Source organism: Vombatus ursinus, unplaced genomic scaffold (assembly GCF_900497805.2).
Source record: "Vombatus ursinus unplaced genomic scaffold, bare-nosed wombat genome assembly UNPS02014777.1, whole genome shotgun sequence".
NCBI lineage: Eukaryota > Metazoa > Chordata > Mammalia > Diprotodontia > Vombatidae > Vombatus > Vombatus ursinus.
In genome coordinates, this window is record NW_020954555.1 from 246,619 (window position 1) to 270,054 (window position 23,436).

Below are 23,436 nucleotides of genomic sequence, written 5' to 3' on the forward strand. Positions count from 1 at the left end.
CTGTACTGGTACCCTATTAGATCCAATAGAGAATTTTCTGGCTTTTAAAGGCCTTTATAACCTGGCTCCTTCTACCTTAATAGGTTTGTTAACACCTAATTTCCCTTTACAGTGACCCTGGCCTTCTTGCTGTTCCTTGATCAAGATACTCTCTCTACTCTGCCTTTTCACATACTTGCCCCCATGCTTGGGATGCTTTCCCTCCTCACCTCTGCCTCCTGGCTTCATGTCTCAGCTAAAATCCTACCTCCTGCAAGAAGCTTTTCCCAGTACCCCCTTAATGAGGGGTACTTCCCTCTGAGATTACCTCCAATTTATCTTGTCTATATTTTGTTTGTTCATAGCTGTTTGCATGTTGTCTCCTCCATTAGAATGTGAGCCTCTTAAGGAGAGGGACAGCTTTTGCCTTTCTTTGTATCCCTAGCACAGTGCCTGGCACATGGTGGGTCCTTAATAAATGCTCATTGATTGATGGATGAATGGATGGATGACTCATGTTTTACTGTCTGTGTACCTGAAAGCTCCATAATCTCATCAGTTCCTGTGGGTTCAGTCACCATTTTTATGAAGATAACTCATGGATCTAATATCTGATCCTGGCCTCTCTCCTAAGTTCTAGTCCAATATTATCAATTGCCTATTGGATATTTCTAACTAGATGTCCTGTAACCATTTCAAACTCATTGTACTCCAACCTGAACTCGTTTTCTTTCCCCATATCCCTCTTCCAAACTTCCCTGTTCCTTTCAAGGGCACAACCATCCCTCTAGTCACTTGGTTTTGCAGCCTATGAATTATCCTTGACCCTTCACTCTCCCTCACCCACCGTGTCCAATCACTCACCTCATAGCATCTTTTGGACCTCTCAATTTCCTTCCACCCCAAACACCATCACCTGATTCAGGCCCTTATCACTTCTCCCCTGGATGATTGTGGGAGTCTCCCAGTTGGTTTCATGGCATCTCAACTTTCCCTTTTCTATCATCTGCACAGCTACCAAAGTGATCACTTGCCTCCTCAAGAGACTCTGGTGGTTCCACATACAATCTAAAGCCCTTCCCTCTTTGGCCGCAGCCTGTCTCTTCAGGTTTCATGCTTAGACTCCCCTTCAAGCAGCTTGCATTATGGCCAGACTGGCCCCCTTGGTGGTGTTGTATACAGCATTCTGTTCCTAGCTCTGTGAGCTGCCCCCCCATGCTGCCAAAGCTTTCCCTGATCACTTACATCTTTTGGAACCCAGAGCTTTCTTCAGAGTGTTCTGGTGTCATCTCCTTCAAGAGACCTTTTCTGATCTCTCTTCCTCATTTTTGGTGCCTACCATCAGATTGGTTGGCCTTTATTTTGTGTTTATCATGTATTTGCATAATTGTGGATATGTTTATATCCCCCAGTAGAATATTAACTACTTGAGGTCTGGGAGCTTTTATATTTATAATCCTTGTACTTAACATACTATTTGACACATAGTAGGTACTTAATAAATACTTGTTGATTTTTTGTACATATATTCCCCTACAAGGCTATTAGGCCCTTAATAAATGTTTGATGAATGAATAATTTCCTTCAGCTAATTGGATTTATTCTCCATTAGTTCAGCATTGAAATATATATTAAAACTCAAGGCAAAATTATTTTGTAAATTTCAAGCACTTAAAACAGATTTTCTAGTACATTTTTAAAAACCTGATTCATCTAGTTCAGAACTGACAAGGGTAGGAAAATGGACTTGGAGTGTATTACTGGATACACTCTAGAGATTTACTCAGCAGAGGGCAGTATAAGTGACCAAAGGAATCAACAACACTGTACTTGCTTAACATTCCTTTGCTTATACATACATGACCTTGGGATCTTTCTTTCTCTTTCTCTTTCTTTTTCTTTTCTTTCTTTTTTTTTTGGCCAGGCAATGGGGTTAAGTGACTTGCCCAGGGTCACACAGCTAGTAAGTGTTACGTGTCTGAGGCTGGATTTGAACTCAGGTCCACCTGACTCCAGGGCTGGTGCTTTATCCACTTCACCACCTCGCTGCCCCTTGGGATCTTTCTAAGCAATAGAACCAACATGAATTGGAACTCAGGTCTTCTGATTCCGGGTTCTGATTCCATGGGTCTTTCTCTTATACCACTCCACCTCTCTTATTTCTGTGTTTATTTAATCTATGCCCCCTTTTTAGTTCTGGGCAAAACCACTTTCCAACTCTAGGCTTTCTCTACATATAAAATGAGGGAGTTTGGTCTCTAAGATTCCTTCCAGTTTTAACATCCTGTTATTCTGTTTTATCTCCTAAGGGAATTGGGAAAGAAGAAGATCATAGAGAGGCAAGGAGAATTAGCAAGGAACATGTCCAAGTGCTATATGATTTTTGTAAATGTACAGTATTTTTTTTTTATAATGTCTTAAGTCTCTAGGAAGCTTGTAATTGACATCTGTTCCCCAAGTTACTTTCGCTGCCCTTGGCTATTTTGGAGGGCTGTTTGGTTTTTATTTGTGTGCAGATTCGCACCGAGTGGCCAGAGGAGAAAAGGAAAAACAGACTGAACTCTTGAAGCATGTATGGATATGCATCAAAAACTTCATGGACTCTGCAAACAGATGTAAAAGGGGTGGGGAAACAGCAAATTTGAGGCCTTTCAACCATGACATTTTCCTCTAATAAAGAACAGCTTGCAAGCTATAATTTTGAGAGTGTTGCAGTATTTTGAAGCCAGACAAATAACACGTTTTTAAATAGTGGTGAAATTTAAATGTTTTTGCCACCCTAAATGTAGTTAAGTACTTTTGGTCATTGCCAGACTTGGCGCAGGAGTATCTGCCTTGTCTTGATAATAAATGGGACTTTAAGTGAGAAGTAGCTTTTAAAAAATTGACTGAGTTGGATTATAATAGCATCTCCTTTTATCTTTTGCCCTCTTTATTCTTATGATGTAAACCAGAGGTATCACACATATAGCCCATCAGCCCCAGGTGGCCCATAACACTCCCAAGTGTGTGCATCCTGAACCAATTTAAAATCTAATTGAGAAATGTCTGACAAAATAAATAGAAATACAATAGAACACAGATAATGTTATCATGTGGTTTTTTAAGTCAGTATGCAGCCTGCAAGGATCCTTATGCACATTTTACTGGCTACGTTTCTGTCTGAGTTTGTCACACCTGGTGAGCAGTTACTTAGATACTTCTTTTGATCAGAAATAGTGGATTGTCTTCTTCCAGCTCTTCACAACTGTCATTGAATTAACACTTTCATTTTTATTTTCTTTTGCAGTACATTTTTATACCTGAAATTCCTGGTAGTGTGGGCGCTTGTGTTGCTGGCAGATTTTGTCCTGGAGTTCAGATTTGAGTACCTGTGGCCATTCTGGCTTTTCATCAGAAGTGTTTATGATTCCTTCAGATATCAGGGTTTGGTATGTTTACTAAAATTATTTCCAACTACAAAGTACATAATATATAATAAATTTTATTTCATAGTCATTTCAGGAAAACCTCTAATGGCTGATAATGGAATTGTTTCAAATAGATTTTGGTAGATGGGTACAAATTGAGTTTCATTACCTTAGTCTTTGGCCCCAGTATGGCTCCAAATCGCATTTTGTCTCTTTCCATTAGGCAAAACCAAAAACTCCTTAGGAGGTTACAGAAATGAAAAGACTAGATGGTCTTTTCTAAAGGTTTTTCTAGCTCCAAGAATCCTATGACCTTCTTTACGCTTCATTCTGACAGAAGGAAGTTGAGGGGCAAAGTTGGGACTGAGGAGTTGGGTCTGATGATTATCTAGCTATATATAGTCTGAAGTATTGATTCAGATCATGAGATAGTAAATTTGTAAGGTACTATACAACTATAAACCTGTTATTATCAGCATTCTCATATCATTAAGTATATATGTTTTTGTTTTTGTTGTTTTATTTTGTTTTTTGCTATAATATCTATGGCTAGTTAGTTCATTGGGTCAAGCAGAACCAAGGTCAGAGGTCTGATTTCCACTATGGGCTAGTTAATATAGTTCAGAGTATGCTCACAAGCAGAACCTTCCTGGCTCCCTCCTACACTCACCTCCTTCCCTGGTACCTTAGTTCACAGAAGGAACCTACTGAAAGATTGCAAATGAATCGGTGCAAATCGATGGCTTGAAAAGACCATCCACATTTTAGGTCCTGCTGATGGTGGGACAGTATCATAAAATGACTGGCAATGTTAACTTTATTGTTAAATCACTGCCTCTGCTCCTCCCTGGAAGACAGAGACGAGTCTCCTATGAAACCTTGTAGTAGTATGGTTGAGTTAAGAAAAGCTCATCCTTCTTTGGGTTAAAATTCAAGCTCTTTTGAGTTTAAAACCCATGGCATTCATATGAAGTCAGTGCTGGCTAATCTTGCTTTGTTCAGATCCCTTTCTCCTTAGTGAATTAAATGTTATAAATAGCAGTAATCTTTAATGTAGAGACATAGTCCTATGCTTAATTAACTACTGCTTATTTAAATATGCACATTGAATTTAAAGGTTGTTAACCTACTCTATAGTTAACTGTATTCAGTTCTTTTAGAAACTTACTTCCAGATGTTTAACAAGCATAGCAGCAACCTGTTTGATGGAAAATAAGTCATGTTCTGATATTTGTTTTGCTTTTTCCTTCAGGCCTTCTCTGTATTTTTTGTTTGTGTAGCATTCACCTCAAATATAATATGTCTCCTGTTCATCCCTATACAATGGCTGTTTTTTGCTGCCAGCACTTATGTATGGGTACAGTACGTTTGGCACACAGGTGAGTCTTTTGGATTTTTAAACGAATTAGAACTTTGAATAGTTTTGAATTCCAAAACAGGAGAAAAAGCTTGTGGCATAAAATGTGATAGAGTGAGAATGAATGTGTGCATTTTAAAGCTGTCTTCTAGATTACTATTAGAGTCAGTTTAGGGTCGTGGAAGAACATGGGCCTGGGAGTCAGGAGACCTAGATTCTAGTCCTGTCTCTGTGCTCAGCAACCCTGGGCTAAACTCTCAACAGCTTTTAACTGTGATCTTAATTAAGTCACCCTTTGCAAACTTTAGCTTTCTTGTATGTAAAAAAAGAGTGAGTGTAGATGGGGTTAGTCTAGTATTCTGTGACCCAAATCTCTATGTAGATCACTTTCATCAAGGGATTGGCCTTCAGCGTATCTTGTTAGTTGTTTGATTAAAACTTTTATTTTAGTTTTTTTTTTTTTTGACTAGGTAATGGGGTTAAGTGACTTGCCCAGGGTCACACAGCTAGTAAATGTTATGTGTCTGAGGCCAGATTTGAACTCAGGTCTTCCTGAATCCAGGGCTGGTGCTCTGTCCCCTGCACCACCTAGCTGCCCCTTGATTAAAACTTTTAGGTAGTTTTTAACCAGCATCTTTGTGATTTACCAGTTAAGTTGTAGATACTTTAATGTGTGAAACTTCAGTGTGAAACTTTTGATGAAAAAAAAATAGGAATTTATTTTAATACAGTCTTAAAAGTCTGCTGCATATCCACAACCACTCCTTCATAATTGTACATTAGCAAAGAATATTTCGCTTATTTGTTTAATACCATGGGGACCAGATACTTTGTGTTTTAAATGAAAAGACTGGGCTGGTATAATTTTTGTATTTCTTCAAAGGCCAAGGAAAACCTGACTCTTGGACCAATTCTGAACCTGTAGGATTTTGTCACTGTTGAAAAACAAACAAACAAACAAATAATGATAAATCTGTCGTGAATGATAAAGCTGAAAAGACCTTAGAAATAATCTAGTCCATCCCATCATTCTTCAGATGAGGAAATTGAGGTCTCATTGTTATTGTTGTTGTTTTATTTTGTTTTATTTGTTCTGGGGAGGCAATTGGAGTTAAGTGACTTGCCCCGGGTGACACAGCTAGTGTCGGAGGCCAGATTGGAGCTCAAGTCTTCCTGTCTTGAGGACTGGTGCTGTATTCAGTGTGCCACCTCGCTACTCCAAAATTAAGGTCTTGTAGAGCAACTTCTGTTCATATTCTTGTATAAGCTTAATAAAAGTACGATATCTAAATACTTTAAGGAGCCATGCTTTTATGAATGTGAGTTCTCCCTCCAGTAGTTGAGATTACAGGACGAGAGGCTTTGACAGTTGTCAGTAGTCATCATACAGAAGTCCACATTGTAATGAGGTTCTTCAAACTTGCAGAATCTCAGCATCTGAGATCTGGCAGGGACGTTAGAGGCCATCTAGTTACATATGGGCCTGACCAGTAAGCCTTCCTGCAACACTCCTAGCAAGTGGGCCTTAGCCTCTTCTTGAAGACCTGTGCTTAGCTAGGCTAGTCCTCAGATGGCAGACTAAGGCCATTGCCAGCTAGGACCCAACAAGAAACCTGTGACTGGTACAGCTTGTCAGGGCTTGGATTTTGCCAGAATAATCCGCCATCAACATGCATTTATTGAGGACCTGCTCTATACTGTGGTATCATACTGGTGACTGGGGATACAAAGAAAAAACAAAGTTGTGTACCTTCCCACCCACCCACACCCAGAGTGGGCTTGTTTTATGAAATGACCCAGGGTTTCTTCCATGACACGATGAGGCACCATGATAGTCACCCCTAATTGAGTTCTTTCTCTCCTAAGGTCTCCACTGGCAGTGTTTACTGGACAGTGATACCTGCTTTGCATTATCCCTCAATATGAAGCTTGCAAGCATGGTCACTCCCATCTTGTGATGCTTTTCACACACTGGTATTTACTCACACTTTCCGTTCACTCGGAGATAGGTACCATCTCTGAAGCACCATCATCCTGCCTTAGTCCTCATGTCAGCGCATAGAACAGGATGAGCCACCATTTTATGGGCTCCTCATCCTCGCTCTTCTCCTGGGTCGTCGCAGGGTCTTAGGCAAGTCACCTCACCTTCCCAAGCCTCAGTATTCCCATTTCTCAAACGGGGGCTCTGGCTTGGCACGGTGGCTGGCACATAGTCAGTAAATGCTTCTTGACATGACTGGATTGGAAGGACTTGAAGGTTGGACTAGCTGGTCTGTAAGGTCCCTTCCAGCTTTCACGTGCCATCCATAAGTCTGTGACTGTTTTAGCAGTTGAAAGAAAAAAGCAAGTCACCAATTTTTATTAGAGGTATTCAGAAATGGCTTTGTGGTGTTACCCACAGGGCCCGAGCCATGTGACTGTCACAGATGATGCCGCTATTTGTGATAGCACTGCCTGGAGTTCCAGGCTCCAGAGTGGGATTTGGAACAGGTTAACAGGTTAACATGGTTTTCGTTTATGATGACAAGTGCTTCCTAACCTTTGAGTCCACAGCTTACTGTGCTGGACAGGATTGAGTGTGATTTAATAAACCTTCTTACTGCTCATAGGAAGTTTTTTTTGGTGAGAAAATTGCAGTGGAAGGGGTGGGACACGATTAAAAGGTGTTTCCAGAAGGTACTGGGGAAATGGGGAAGGTTAATTTGGTAACCTAGAAAATGGGAAAGTTCTCAGAGAGAGAAGGGCTTATAACTGAATTATGAAAAGCTGCCATCCTGAGAATGGCTTGGTTTTGGTACGTTTTTTAAACACGGACACATGAAGCATTCCTGCTCTCTTGGTCTGGGGGAGCCAATTTCTACAGTTGTATGCTGACTCTGCAGTGATCTTGTTGGTAGTGATCCCTGTCTTCAGATGGCTGACTGTGTTGTTATAGCGCTGGGGTGTGAGAGGAAAGCGCTGGGGTGACGCGTAGGAGACTGGGTGGTGGGCCCGGCTCTGCCGTTAATCTCCATAGTGACTAACCTTGGGCAAAGCATTTCCCTTCTGGGCCTTCTCTATGAAATGAGAGGCTTGGAACTGACGGCGTGGAAGATCCCTTCCAAATCCTGTGGTTCTAGTCTTGTCCCAGTTACCATTAGGAAAAGAATCTTGAGTATTTCCAAGTTACTGATACCACTTTTTCTGTCGGTTCTTGTACACTCTTCTGTAGTTACTATATTTTCCTATTTGAGTAATCTCTCATACCTTCTCTAATCGAGTTGGTGCACATGTTAACACTCCCTCCCCCTTTATCTTCCCTTTCCTCTCTCCGTCTCCTCTCTCTCTCCTTCCCCTCCCCCCACTCCCTCTCCCTTCCTCTTCCTCTCCCTTTCCTCTCTCCCCCTCCCCCTCCCCCTCTTTCTCTTTAATCTCTAATCTCTAGAGAGCACCTTTTCTGGATCAGAAGTATTCAGCCTTGTCCTTTTTGCCTGTGCACACCTTCCACTCCAGGACTCACCTTCCTCATCTGTAGAGTAGAGCGGGGAGGACTAGATAGTTTCCAAAGTCCTCTCCAGCTCTAAGCTCTGTGATGCTGTGAGTCAGGTCTATAATATGTTTCCATAGTTTTGGCTTTTAGAAGACTGACAAAGATGCTCCTTTTATCTGGAAGATGGTTTACTTGGTTCTTTGGGAGAGTGAATGGCTTTTTAACTCCCAGCAAGTTGAGAGCATTAATGAAAATTGTGGGAGTTGAGTCAAGTTCTGCTTTAGGATTGCTTCAGTTAATGTATTGCTGATATCTATTTCTGTGGTGCTTTTTTTTTTTTTTTTTTTTTGCAGAAAGGGGAGTGTGTTTGCCCACAGTGTCTCTGTGGATACTCTTTGTTTATATTGAAGCAGCAATTAGATTTAAAGATCTCAAAAACTTTCATGTAGACCTCTGTCGTCCATTTGCCGCCCACTGGTAAGTATTGTGTGTATGTTATTAAGTTGTGTTTAAATGCCTTCTAAAGCTTTTTTATTACACATTTTAAGCATTGCCAGTGTCATAAATTCCTCATTTTGCATGCAGCAGATATTGGTACAGAAGAGTATCTTGATGGGAGAATCATTTTCATGAAGAGTGAACTTGGAATTTCCATGAAACTTTATATTTACTTCTCTCTGGACAGACCATCAGCTCTTTGAGGGCAATCCTGTTTCATTTTTGTTTTTGTCTCCCCAATACCTAAACACAGGGCCTGGCCCAGAGAGTATTCGTGGCAAATCTTTGTTGGCTCAAATCAGATTGTAGTGTAGAAAAAGGATCTCTGAATTGAGAGTCAGCCGCCAAGCTCTAGTTCCTTTTCTTCCAGAACTCTCTATTTGTAAAACTTTCAGTGAATCATTTACCCTCCAGGAACCTCCATTTCTTTAGCTGTGCAGTAGTGGCAATACAAGTCACCCTATCTACTTCACAGAATTGTTGGGAACATGAGATGAAAAACAGAATAGAATCCTTTATTAACCTTAAAGTGCTGGTAAACATAAGATTTCGTTATTATTCACAGTTTAACGGAGGAGTATGATTCCATCCAATGAAAAAAAATGCTTGTAAACCTTACACAGTGTCTCCATTCCCTAATCATTGCAGAGATCAGAGACTATGGCTGTGGAAAACTGCAAAGACCACCAGCCTTTGGCAATGTATGAGTTAGTTTTGCTGAACTGTTTTTCCTTTTTTATTTTTTGCTATAAGGCACAGTTCTTTGAGAGGGAAGGTTGCATTGAGATATTTTGTAATGACATAAAAACAAAAGTTAATCAATAAAATTACAGTTGATACTCAAAATAACAAACGTTTCTGAGGAGAAACTAATAAATACTTGTATTTAAAAAAAAACTTTAAAATATTAGTATTCAGATGTGTACATAAGTTGTCAATTATCAAGACAATAGTTTTCTTTCTCTGAAGCATGCAAATAATGATCTTTTAAAATAAAGCTAATTGTCATTTGTTCCCATTGCTAAAAATAATTTGCCTAATATATAATTTCTCCCAAACATATCAATGTTTGCTAATATTTAATGCATAGATTAAAATTAACTTGTATCTTAAGCCAGAAATGTAGATCTACTCTTTTGTACTTTTAGCACAGTTGTATGAGTAAAATAAACACAACATAACCTATTACTTTAATTTTTATATGCCCACATTTGGACTCATTACGGTGGTTGATAGAATTTAGATGCCAACTTTATTCCCAGATTATGAATGTGTTTGTTTTCTCAGGCTGTAAAATATGATCAGGTTGGCTGATGAGTTGACTGAAAACATTTCAACTTGTCATCTTTCCAAAGACTGGGATTATTAACTATAGCCAGTTTTCTGATGTGCTACCAACCAGGTGTTGGTGTTGATACAATTTTATGTTTCTCTAGATCAGTAGTGTCAAACTCAAATAGAAACAGGAGCCACTGATTTGTACATAAGGATCCCTGTGGGTGCATGTTGACTTAGAAAACCACATATTAACATTATGTTTTATTGTATTTTTATTTACTTTGTTAAATAGTTCCCAATTACATTTTAGTCTGGTTGGGACCTCACTCTCAAGAGTGTTGTTTGCTGGGCTACGTGTTTGACATCTCTGATCTAGGTGAAGATTCTATTGAGGTTATGGTATTGTGTTTGCAGAACAGTTTTCCAGAAATAGGTGATGGTGGTACCCTTCTGGCAACAAGAAGATTAAAAAGCTAAAGCATTCGCCTGAATTTGAACCCTGCCTTCTGGTACTCAAGAGTCTCGGATGATGGCCTATTGGATTTGTTTTTCTAACTTTGAGATCAGTTTATATTCACACAAAGGAAGGAGGTCCAGTGCTTTTCACACAATATTTTTGAAAGACAGTCTTTGAGCAGAGTCAATACTTACTGGTTGATGAATGAATGAATGAATGGATGAGTGAATGAAATATATAGACACACCCTGCCTACCATGACGGGAAGCAGGGCTATAGGAGGTGGTCAGTTCCATAGGAGCAGTATTGCAGTTGACCAGATAGAGTTGCAGTGAGATTCTGGGACATTGACAGTAGCATATAGTTATAATAGTTTAATGACATTAATGTGGAATTAGGTTGGCAATGTTATTCAGAGTATGCCTGTGCTCTTGTAACTCTCACAGGAAGGCTAAATATTCCTCTTTTAATGCATGTTCTAGTGCTAGAATATTTGATTTCTTTTTAAGAAAATCAAGTTTCTCTAAAGGTGATAAAGACCATGTCAGGTCATTGGTGACTGAAGTCACAGATTGCTTCAGAGCCTTGCCTGAGGCTCAGTCCCATTGGTCTGTTATGAATAAGCTTCCTCCTACCACAGTTCTTTCTGCATGTTGACAGTGTTTCATGTCTCTTTCTATGTTCTCATGGCACTCTGTATTCTTCTTAGGTACTCATCATATTGTGATCTATATTATATTTATTCAGATATAAATGATGTCATTCATATTACATTTCTTTTTCACTTCTGCTAGTTAGTGAGTACTGTGTTAGTACTACTAGTGAGTACTTTGTACCTTTGTGTCTTCTCTGACACCCAGTACAGTGCTTTGCCTTGAATGAATGAATGAATGAATGATTTCCTGTAGTAGATGTCATCTTCACAATCAACTAGAATTTCTTAATAGTTCTAGTTGTAGGTACACATACAAGTACATGAAACACGTGCTCTCTCTCTTGTATCTTAACTTATTTTTATTGACTGACCTGTCTTCTTTCTAGTATTGGGTACCCTGTGGTGACCTTGGGCTTTGGCTTCAAAAGTTACGTAAGCTATAAGATGCGGTTAAGAAAACAAAAAGAGGTGCAGAAAGAGAATGAATTTTACATGCAGCTTCTTCAACAGGCTCTCCCTCCAGAGCAACAGATGCTGCAGAGGCAAGAGAGGGAGGCGGAGGAAGGTAGGTCTGAAAGCTCCATGTCTGCTGCTTTACCCTTCAGTGTGCCCAAGTGCAGTGAACGTTGGACCTGCCTCGAGAGACCTGGTTCAGATGTGGGCTGCCCCACTCACTGGCCATGTGGCCACACACAAGTGGATGGAGGAATGTTTGTCCTCCCAGTGTCATCAGGGTTTGTGAGGCAAGTGCTTTCTGAACTCCAGGTGGTCTAGCAATGGGAGTCATCGTGTTGAGTAAAGTTCTTAGCTGTCCTTGGTAGAGTGTGTACCTAAAGTGGGGTTCAGTTGTTTATTCTTAATATCAAAACCAGCACTTTGAATGAACAATTATTAGTTCAGTTTAAGAACCAAAGTATTACTAACATTAGGATGCTGAGATGTGTGTGTGTATGGAATGCATTTTTATACATGCGTACACACATATACATGCATACATATGTGTGTGCATGTATACACATACATACATGTATGTGTGTATATATAGACATATAGATATATATGCATTTACCCAGAATGAAGATGAGAGAGAAATATATAGTAGGGCCCATTTCAAATTAGTTTTATCAATACACCGTAAATAAGGTATTGAAGTGGGGCTTTTCCTAATGAGAGCCAGCCATCGGGAACCCTCAGCTAACAGAAGCAGAACTAACAGTGGCATCTGGTGTCTTTGGTTCAGGAATGAGATGGTGATATGTACTCTATGAACCTGACTATATTCTGGCTGACTGGCTCATGTGACTACAGGAAAGAGTAGGAAAATTAATTAAAGCCCCTCCCAAAATTCAGTTCAATTCATCAAACATTAATTAAGCATCTACTTGTCCTGAGTGAGCATTGTGCTAGTTAGTCTCTGGAGAAAGGACAAAGTTTAGATAAAACACAGTCCCGGCCCTCATGGAGCTTATTAGATGGAATATTAGATCCATACTCACATAATTCTAATACTCAGTAGTGTTAGAACAACAGAGTGCTCTGGGAGTTACTGGGAAAGTTGTTTTTACTGGGCATGGGAAGAGTCAGGAAAGGCTTCGTGAGGTGGTGGTGTAGTCATGCTTTAAAGGGTGAATAGGGACTGGGGGCTAGAGGATGGGGAGGAAGGAGGAGGACATCATGGAGGAGGGCATGGAGGTAGAAAGTTTCACAGTTTGAGAGCAGTGTGTGTGTGGCAGAGAATAGTGTGAAATCTATTTCCTTCTCTGGCAGTCATATTGGAATTTCTTTATGAAGGCAAAGAGGGAAATTCCTTTTAAGTCTCCCAGTAAAGCGATATTGACTACCTGTCTAAATTTGGGGCGACTTCCCTTTTGCTAGCAATCACATTTTAAATTTTGTTTATAATTAAAACAATAGTTCACATGAATATAGTTCTTTATTGTTTTTAAGTAGAGTTGCAGTGGCTGGAGAGCTGCCCTTGGAATCAGAAAGACCTGGGGTCAGATCTTGCCTCTGATACATACTGTGACCCTGGACAAGTAACTTAACCACTCAGTGCCCCTGCCAGTTGTCTTATGGAACAGTTGCCCATTTGCCTCAGTAGGACAAGTTTTTTTACTGTGGGTTCCCTACACTAATGAAATCATAAGCCTGGACAAAAAAAAAATTTTTAAAGCAGTTGGAACTAACTTTCCTACTATGTTGGAAAGAACCTCAAACTGGAAGTCAGAAGACGTAGATGCTGGGTCCAGTTTTACCGCTTATCTTGAGTTACCTTGCAAATCCCTTGACATCGTTGGACCTCAGTTTCTTCATCTGTAAAATGGGGATATAATATTTGAGTTGTCTGTTTCACAATGTACCTATGAATATTTGCTCACATTTTTATAGCACTCTGTGGTTACAAAGCATTTTCCTCAACTGTGGAACAAGTTTATTATAATACCCTATTTTTTAGATGAAGAAACTGAGACTCTGAATGAGGGTAAAGGTAAATGACGTGCCCAGGATTAATAAGTAGCCTAGGTCTTCTGACTACAAGTCTAGTGTTCTTTCCACTATGCTGCACTGTTGCTTACCTTTCAATAAATGTCTTCCCGGAGCTACTTGTTTAACCTGGACATCATCGTAAGAAGGACGGCTTCATAATATAATCCTAATCTTGACACTTCGTAAGAACCTGACTATGCCACATTTCATGAAAGTGATTTTTCCAAGTGTTCAGCTCCTCCAGCCTACTTAGATTTGCTTTTCAAAGCTGTATAATGTACTCTAGTTATTGCTTCCAAATGAGGATGCAAATTGTGTAGGGAGTGTCCCAGCCATTGATAATGTAATGTGTTGAATCAATCTGTTCTTTGTTTGTTGAAAACTAAGCCCTGCTGTGTGTTGTTTGTTTTTTGATCTTCTAGCAGCCAAAGGATTGTCTGATGTGGATTCCTCAATGCTGTTACATCACAACGGAGGCATACCAACCAGCAAAAAGTTGTCTACAACTTTGCCAGAGCTAGAATACAGAGAAAAGGGGAAAGAAAAGGAAAAAGATGCCAAGAAACATAATCTTGGAATAAATAACAATATTTTACAGCCTGTAGACTCTAAAATACAAGAAATTGAATATATGGAAAACCATATCAATAGTAAAAGATTGAATAATGACCTCGTAGGAAGCACAGAAAACCTCTTAAAGGAGGACTCATGTACTGCCTCATCCAAAAATTACAAAAATGCCAGTGGTGTGGTGAACTCCTCCCCTCGAAGTCACAGCACCACCAATGGGAGCATCCCTTCCTCATCTAGTAAGAATGAAAAAAAGCAGAAGTGCACCAGCAAAAGTCCCGGCGTGCACAAGGACTTAATGGAAAACTGTATTCCCAACAACCAGCTCAGCAAACCAGATGCCCTGGTGAGGTAAGTGTGCGGCATGACACCCGGGCAGTGATTGGTGCCCTTGGTCCCCTCAGTGTTGCCTCAGACAATGGGCATTCCCACGTGAGCTTGCTAAGGAGCTGTTTATGAAACAGATTTTAACAGTTCTCACCATCTAGCATCCTCCCAGCAGCCCAAACCTTGCAGTGGGCTGAGGCTTTCTCACTTTATAGAGTTATTCTATGTAGCATTAGGTCAAGGAACTGTTTCTTTTTCCATTGTATCAGAGACTGGCCTGGGAACGTGGGCAAGGGAAATTTGGGGGGCTTGGGGTCATGAATTAAAGAAGGAATAGTCATTTCTTTGCACATTGGATCAGAATAGGCTTCTTTTATAGGTATTAAAAGGATGTTCTTTGCTCTTGGCCCTTTTCATTTGTTTGTCCAAAGTTCTTTTGGCATGCTTTCCCCAGAAGAGGAGCTCAGGCCCTGTTCTCTCAGATGATGATGTTTGTCAAATACCTTCTAAGAAGACAAGCAGTTGTTGTTATTTCCCCTTGGGGCTTGTCTCTACCTTTAGCCTGTATTCTCTGTCACCTTAGTTGTCTTGGGGTTACCTTCCTTCTAAGTAGAGAGTATTGGGTTGGGAGATTTAGGAGAGAAGCTGTCTTAAATTTCCATAGGCAAATATAATGTCAGAAGAGTGTTGGTCCGGAGGTTTTGATTTGATGGTCCCATATCTGAGAAAAGAGACCTGATAACTTTGTCGTACTGTCCTGCCTGAATTCAGACTGTGTTATGTTTAAAGACATATTTACATATTTCTCATTTGGGGCCACAGAATGTTAGAGCTCACAGGGACCTTAGAGATCATCTAATCTTCGGAGGTTCTTAACCTAGAGTCTATGAGCTTGTTTGTTTGTTTTAATATTTTGATAACTATGTTTCAATATAATTGATTTCCTTTGTAATCCTATGTACTTTACTTTATGCATTTAAAACATTTTTCTTAAAGGGAGAGGTAGAATGGAGAAAATTATTTCACATGAAGAGAGGCAAGAAAGACCTATTACAGTGGAGGGGAAGATGAGAGGGTGGGTGCTAGGCATCACTTGGACTTTACTCTCATTAGTATTGGCTCGAACAGGGAACAATATACACAGTCAGTTGAAAATAAAACATTCTCCTGAGAAGAAGTCCGTTGGCTTCAACAGACTGCCAAAGGAGGTCCATCACACTACAAAGATTAAGATCTCCTGATCTCATCCAATGCTTCCTTTTTACAGAAGAAGAAACTGAGGGTCAGAGATGAGAAGGGACTCAACCACTGTCACACAGGCAATTAGTTGCAGAGTCAGGACTCATCCGTAGCTTTGTTGACTACCAGGCCAGTGTTTTTTCTGTTGTAATGTAATGGTTCATAATTCTGAAGCTTAGATTTATTTGTGACAAATTGAAATTAGTCTATTTTTACACCCCTCAAAGTGAAAGTATAGGAGATCGATCTGAGAGTATGTAATTGGACAAGCATTGGACTGATTGTTGGGTAGTTTGGTACCAACTCTGCCATTTCTCAGGGCCTTGAGGTTCTTATATATAAAAGCAAACTTTTGTATTAGATGAGTCACAAGTTCTTTGTAAATTAGTGCTAACGTTCTAGCCTATCTAGATGGAAACTTTTCTCTTTATTTTTACTTTTTAAAATTGTAACAAAAATATCGTTTATGCTTCCATTTTTTTTTCTTTTCGTTTTGGCAAAAGATGGGAACTCTAGAAGGAATTTTGTTTTTCTGCTCATAAACCGTGGGTTCCGAATGATTGGTTTGATTTTTTGTTTTGTTTTATTCTCGTCTAAGAGAATATTGTCCTGACTCTTCTCCTTATACCTATTCCTCTGTATTTATTAAGCCAAAATTCATCTGATTTGTATCCATTGGAAAATATGGCAAAAGGTAATGACTAAAACTGTCTATGGGTGCCACAGCTAAAGACTCAGCAGATTCTGTGTCCCCCAGATCCTTATTTGACTGTACCTGTTGCTGTCGATACCAGTTATGTAACCCTAGCCATTCTTTTATGGTGGATCCTCCATCCACCTGTCGCAGGGAGAATCAAGTGATGCCATGTTGGTCAGGGTCATGAAAGACCCGTTCGCCACCCTTCCATTTCTGATATGGTGTGACAGGACACAGAGTAAAGCAGACTGGCAGTAAACAAAGGGCCACCCTGCCTCAAGTCATTGAGCTTACAGTGGCCTAACATTCACAGTCAGACTGAAACAGGTTTCTCCTTACAGACACAACAGACCGAGCTCTGTCCTTTAAAAGGCGAGAACAATATATCTTGTTTGAGTGCTGGAACATGATGTTCTGAAGAAAAGGGTTTGCCTTACCTGACTTGTTTTTTGCTACCGAAGCTTAAGGATGATCGAAACAGCTTCATAGGATTGATCTGAGGCCACACTAGGAGAGGCGCCTTGTCCAGAACGAGAGATGGGACAATCCTGCTGCCTTCTGTGCTGGTTACACCAACCTGGAGTAGTAACACTTCTGAGCACCACTGAAAAGCTGGTGAGGAAGACTTAAAATTGGCATCTCAGGTTCAGATTGGCTGCATTCAGCAGGAATGTTTAGCTTGAAAGAAGGTGGCTCTGGGGTGGGGCAGGTCTTCCTAATGACGTTTTGTATATTTGAGAGACTTGTAGTGTGGAAGGAGTGGATTTATCCTCATTGGTTCTAGCCAGCATAATTCCCAGTGGATCAGCATTTCAGAAGGCTGTATAGATAGTTTGGCTCATTGTGAGGCATGATTTCCTAACAATTAGAACTGATTGAAAGGGCATTTATGTTTTCCCCATTGAGGACGATCCTCAAGTAGAGGTTGGATGAGTGATTGTCTGGGGTGGTGTAGAGGGTCAGGATGGGGTACACTTAGACATGGCCTCTGGTTTCCCCTCTTAGTGAAAAGATGTGATAGTTGAGTCCCTGCTGGCTCAGGGTGCTTTGGTCCCCCAGAGAAGATTCTTCAGCTCGGCTGTGGTGCCTGTGCTTACATGACTAACCCCAGAAGCAGATTAGCTTAGCAAGATCGTGCTGTGGGGTCCAGGAAGAGTTCCCAGTGACACTCTGAGTGACCGAGAATATATGTTTTAAGCAGTTATCCATACAATTTCTGAAGGCTGTAGCGTTCAATTTAGTTGTAATAGAAAGTGGGCCTCCGTGTGTAGCCCACCTAGTCAGGCTCACTTCCTCTTGCTCTGACCTTTTTCCTTCCTGTGTCGACTGTGTTAGTGAGTTGTGCTGAATGACCTCATATAGCACTTTGTTTTGTAACTCTGTAAGGCACTTACCATGCCAGGTTGTGTGTTATAGCTGTGTTGGTGTCTCACCTGCTTACTAGACTCTGTTTCTGTCCCAGTCCATTTCTGTGAGACTTAAAGGAGGCTTTCACAAGAGTCAGACAGGCCAGTAATGCTTAAAAAGCAGTAGGCCTTTATTATAGCGCGTCTTTTAATTCATAGTAGGGAAAGCGTGAGGTGTAACATGTGACATCCTTGGGTGGAAGCATAGGCCAGGGGACAACAAAAGAAAGCTACAGCCGAGGAGGTCGTCAGAGCCTTTGGCCCAGGGCTCTTCAGCCCATGGTAGGAGGAATAAAAGGAGGCAGTGATGGGTCAGCGGAGGGACAGCCTTTCAGCACAGCGCCCTCTGCCAGTCAGGGTGGCAGGTGCTCTTCCCTCCTGATACATAGGCAAGGACTGCAGAGCATCGTCCTGTTTGGAGTGGGTGGGGGTAGCGGTCTCTTGCTCAGGCATGTCTGATTGGCTTCTCGTCCTTGATGTCATAGTCAAGGAGGTGCTAGGGATTAGCTAGAGGAGGACCCTGGCTCTGTAGGCATAAGGCATCAGAGGTTCCAGCATAGATTAAAGAGGTGTGCAGAAAGAGAAAGAAGGAGGAGTCGCCCCATTGCAAGTAAGCTCAGAGGCTTGAAAGGTGAGGTTGTTTTGGATGAAAGGAGAGGAGCCGTGTCTTAAGAGTCAGTGGAGTGGGATAGTATGGAGCATCGGCCTCTGCATCAGGAGAGATCTGGCTTTACATCCCTGCTTCTCACCTTTTTAAGCCATGGTACCATGGGTACCACATGTTGTAGTAAATGCTGCTGGTGAGATCCTGACTTGTCTATGCCTGGCAGATCTGAATTATTGACTTGGGAGATGAGGTGGAATCAGTTAAATGACTTTAGCAAAAACTCTGAATCTACCCTTCTGACAACTTCCAACTTAATCCCTTTTCCACTAACTGCCAGAAATTAAATTTGTTGGTCCTGGGATTCACAAGAAAACTTTCAAGACTTCGAAACTCTGTGGACAGTAGAGAAGTTAAAATGGAGTAGAAGAGAAGGGAATAATCCTGTATTAAGTGCCTCCTGTGTGTCATACGTTGTGCTAAGTGTTTTACATATATTATTTAATTTGAAAATTGGAGACACAAGATCGGGTGCTTTTTTAGGGAGGAGGGAGAGAAGAGCGGACATTATATAAGTATCATAAAGGTAAAGATAGACTAGTTGGGAGGCCAAACTAGTAAGGAGGCCAATCCGTAAGAAAAATTTGTCAACTCTTGAAAAGAACATTGTAAACCTTATTAGCACGATAGAAATGTGAGTTATTGTCATCTAATCTGAACCATATCCTATAGCCAAATGAAACCCCCATTTTCTTCTTCCAAAATACATGCCATAAAGGTGTGCTTGGTATAGTGGCACCCCGGACTTGAGCCAGTCACTTTGGGTATAAGTTCTAGCCTGCTCAACTCACTGTACAACTGTAGGGACTTCTAACCCTGGGCCTGCTTCCTCATCTGTGAAGTGGAGAGAAGGATCTGTGTTTTCTATCTGAGAGGAGTCATTGTGAAGGAAGACCAAAGAAGAAGACATTTTGTAACCGGAAAGTGCAACAGGAAAGTGGCCCGTCATTATTGCCTGCTTATGATTTCTTTTATTTTGGTTCTTTACAGCTGTCTTTTTATCTCTATTTAATTAGTGCGGGTCATTGAATATGTCTTAGTTTTTTATTTGTTTTTTGTTTGTTTGTTTGTTTGTTTGTTTTTGTTTTTTGGCTAGGCAGTGGAGTTAAGTGGCTTGCCCAAGGTCACACAGCTAATAAGTGTTATGTGTCTGAGGCCAGATTTGAACTCAGGTCTTCCTGAATCCAGGGCCAGTGCTCTATACACTACACCATGTAGCTGCCCCCTTAGTTTTTTATTTGGGAAGATATTCTAGCTAAGAATAAAATGATCATGAGAGATTAGATATTTTAACTGACCACTGAGGAAGGGTGGAAAGAAAATAGTGGAAAGGGCTCCATGTACATTTTTTCTTGAGTGTTCACTTGTTAGTGTGAGAGCTGATTGAGGTTATGATTGAACCCAACAAATGTTAAAATTGGCATCTGTGTGCAGACCATGCTGTGCTAAATACTGGGGGGGTACAGAGTCTAGACAAGACAGTCCTTGCCCTTTTGGAGTCTAAAGTTGAATGGAGAATAAGACACATACACAGTGTATGAAAAAGAGACCTTCCTCAGACCAGTTCTGCAAGCATTCATGAAGCACCACCATGGGCTAGGCCCTTGGCAGAGACAAGAGGAAACATTCAAAAGCTCCTGCTTTGTTGCAGGACGCTCTGCCGGGAGCTTGGAGAGGCACAGATGAGAGACACAGGCATAGTTCAAGGCCTCCAGGTGTTGACAGAATAATGGGGGAAAAGCACATGCCCACAGAATATAACATGAAATTAGAATATGTGAAGTGCAAAAGAGGATGCCAAACGAAGTGCTGGTGAGAAATTCAAGGAGAGAGAGAGAGAGAGTAGGGGGAGATTCAGTGAAGAATTTAGCAGCTGATTTTGTCTTTGGGGAATGGAATGGGCTTCAGCAAGCAGATAAAAATCAAAGAGGAGTCCATTTCAGGCATGGGAGATGGTAAAAGGAAAGGGACAAAGGAAGCAAACATCTCTTGAGCACTTATTGTGTGTCAGGCATTGTGCTAAGTCCTGAGGATACAATACAAGCAAAAATAAAGACTGTCTCTGCCCTCAAGGAGCTTACATTTTAAGGGGAGAAGACAATATATACAAGAAAGATGAAAAACATGAGGACTGGTAGGGTACCCAGCCCAAGAGCATGATTTTGAAGTCCAGAGAGTCAGGAACAGAGAGGAATGAAGGCAAGCCAGCCTCCGCCCTTTCACAAAATGAAGGCTCTAGGAGAAATTCACCAGTGGGAGAAAGGGGGCAGGCTTTTCAGAGGGACATTCCATGGTGATCTGTTCACAGGGGTGGGAGGAAGCTCGGGGATGAGCCTGCAGTTGAGGTATGATTTTGGAATCCAGAAGGTTAAGAATAGGGTATGATGATGAGAGAGGGACCAGAATTATGGCCAGGTAGAGACTAGAACATATGAGAATAAGTTGGGGTCGGCTTTGATATGGAAGAGGGACTAAATTTGTTCTTCATGGCCTTAGAGACAGAACTAGGAACAATGAAGGAAATGTACAGAGAGGCAGATTTTGGCAAGATAGAAGAAAACGCTTCCTAACAATTAGAGTTGCCCCAGAGTGCAGTGGGATGCCTGAGGAAGTAAGTAATAAAGTTCCCATCAATGGAGGTCTTCAGGCAGACCTGGATGGATGACTGCTTATTGAAAATACTGTAGAGGAAGAAGTAGCATGTTAGAGTTCCGTAAGACTTTCGAGGTCATCTGCTTCCAGTACCTCGCTTTGCTGATGGGGAAACTGAGGCTCCAGGGAGATGTCAAGTGCCAAAGCTCATAATTCTAAGTCCAGAATTTTAAGTTAGGTCTTGTGGCTTCTTCTTTCTAGTATACCATGCTGATGAAAACCGAGCAGAGACTAGATTGTGGAAGGCTTGGAATTCCAAGCTATGGAGTTTGTCCTTCTACTCAGAAGGCAAGACTGAGCCTCTGCAGGTCGTCCAACAGGATTGGTGACACCATCAGATCAGAGTTTTAAGAAGATTGATGTGGAGCATGTACAGAATGACTCGGATGAGTGAGAAGACCAGCTAGGAGCTTATTGAAGTAGTATAGGCCAGAGGTGAGAAGGTGTTAGTAGCCTTAGGTATGGAAATAGAAACTATTCTGTTGCAGAACTGCTGAAACAAGAGTGCACTCTCTTTCTTGGGCTTACTTCTGTCTGTGCTGTCTTCCTGCAGAAGGGAAAAGGTTCATCTTTTTAGCTTGTGATACTTCTTTACATCTATCAGGTAATACTGTTCAGCTAGCAGTGTCTGTAGTGCTTTTGGAAATTGGTCACGTTTTGATCAAGTTCAACCCACTGTCACATAGAGGAACAAGAATGTGGTTTATAATTGCATTTAACAAAATTCTGAGCAAAATTTAGAATCAGAGCATGTGGTAAATTCTATTTAAAAGAAAATGTTATAGCACTGGAAGTAACCTTAGAACCCAGAATGTCAGAGCTGGGAAGGGCCTTAGAACCCAGAATATCAGAGCTGGGAGGGGCCTTAGAACACAGAATGTCAGAGCTGGGAAGGGCCTTAGAACCCAGAATATCAAAGATGGGAGAGCCCTTAGAACACAGGATATCAGAGCTGGGAGGGCCCTTAGAACACAGGATGTCAGAGTTGGGAGGGCCCTTAGAACCCAGAGTGTCAGAACTGGGAGGGACCTTAGAGCACAGGATGTCAGAACTGGGAGGGCACCTACAATACAGAATGTCAGAGCTGGGAAGGCTCTTAGGAAATTGGATGTTAGAGCCAGAAGAAATTTTAGAGATCATCAACTCCAACTGTTTCATTTTCAGAGAAGTAGTATAGGCCCACAGTGGTCAGTTCACTTCCCACAGTCACACAGCCAGTTAGTGGTAGATCTACAAGTTGAACCCAGGTCTCCAGACCCCCAGTCCAGTGTTGTTCCCCCTGCACTTCTCTGCTTAAGCGAGTTTGGTAACTGGCTTCCTTTTTAGGTATTTGTATTTGTTAATGCACAGTAAGTAGATATATGCAAAATCTTACATGTGCAATTTTTGTTGACAAAATACTGGGTCCCTGAAATAAATATCTTATCAGTTACTTATCAGAACCTAACTTTATGTTTCAGCACCAAAAACTGTAGCAGAGTATATTTTTTAGAATTGCTGGATTAATTTCTTTTACAGCCTGCCACCTACTAGCTAATTAGTATGAATATGAGCCGGCTGTGAACCTCTCTTGGCCTCAGTTTCTTCCAGGTGATAATGAAGGGGTCGGGCTTGATGACCTCTGAGCTACCTTCCAGCTTTAAAAGTCTGTGATTTGAAAGTATTTGACTTCTTTCTCCTAACAAAGCCATCAAGGGCATTTTTACTCTTGAACCTTTTGCTTTACTCTCTATCATGGGGAAGGGGATGCCATGGGGAAGGGGATGCCAAGGTGGAGGGGGGAGTTCAGTCATGATTAGAACTATATTTCAACGAAAGAGGTGCTGGGAAAGTAAGGTGAGTTCTTGGCTGTCCCCTACAGGAGTCGGCACTACTCAGATGTCCTGAATGTGGTCACAGGATCTGGAGTTGAAAAGAACCTCAGAGATCCTTGAATTCAACAAGGCCCAGAGAGATTAAACTAATTACCCAGAATCACATGGGTAGTTAGTAGCAGAGCTAGGATTTGACACCTGGTTTTGATTCCAAATCCATTATTCTTTGTATGATACCAGGACTGATTTAATCAGGCATAGCTGCAGTCTTAAAAAGCAATATTTGGTTAGAGTTGAGAGAGGAGGGAGGAAGTGAGATTAAGATTATACCAGAGTTCTGATCCCAACTTCATGTGACCATAAGCACATCACATGTCTTAGGGCCTTGGTTTCCTCATCTGTAAAATGACTGGGTTGTTGGTGAACTATCTCCTGGGCCCAGGTCAGTTTTGTTAGGATTAGCCATTTATCCTTTCC

General features: G+C 41.1%; 1 protein-coding gene across 1 annotated transcript in view; it reads left to right on the top strand.

The window, feature by feature from the left end:
* MACO1 (macoilin 1) overlaps window positions 1-23,436 on the top strand; it is an 80,948-nt gene that overhangs the window by 16,414 nt on the left and 41,098 nt on the right. Inside the window, exons 2-6 of the mRNA XM_027864870.1 lie at window positions 3,269-3,410; window positions 4,642-4,768; window positions 8,569-8,692; window positions 11,490-11,668; window positions 14,013-14,511. Of these exons, the coding sequence (XP_027720671.1) occupies window positions 3,269-3,410; window positions 4,642-4,768; window positions 8,569-8,692; window positions 11,490-11,668; window positions 14,013-14,511 (1,071 nt within the window). The remainder of the gene's footprint in view (window positions 1-3,268; window positions 3,411-4,641; window positions 4,769-8,568; window positions 8,693-11,489; window positions 11,669-14,012; window positions 14,512-23,436) is intronic.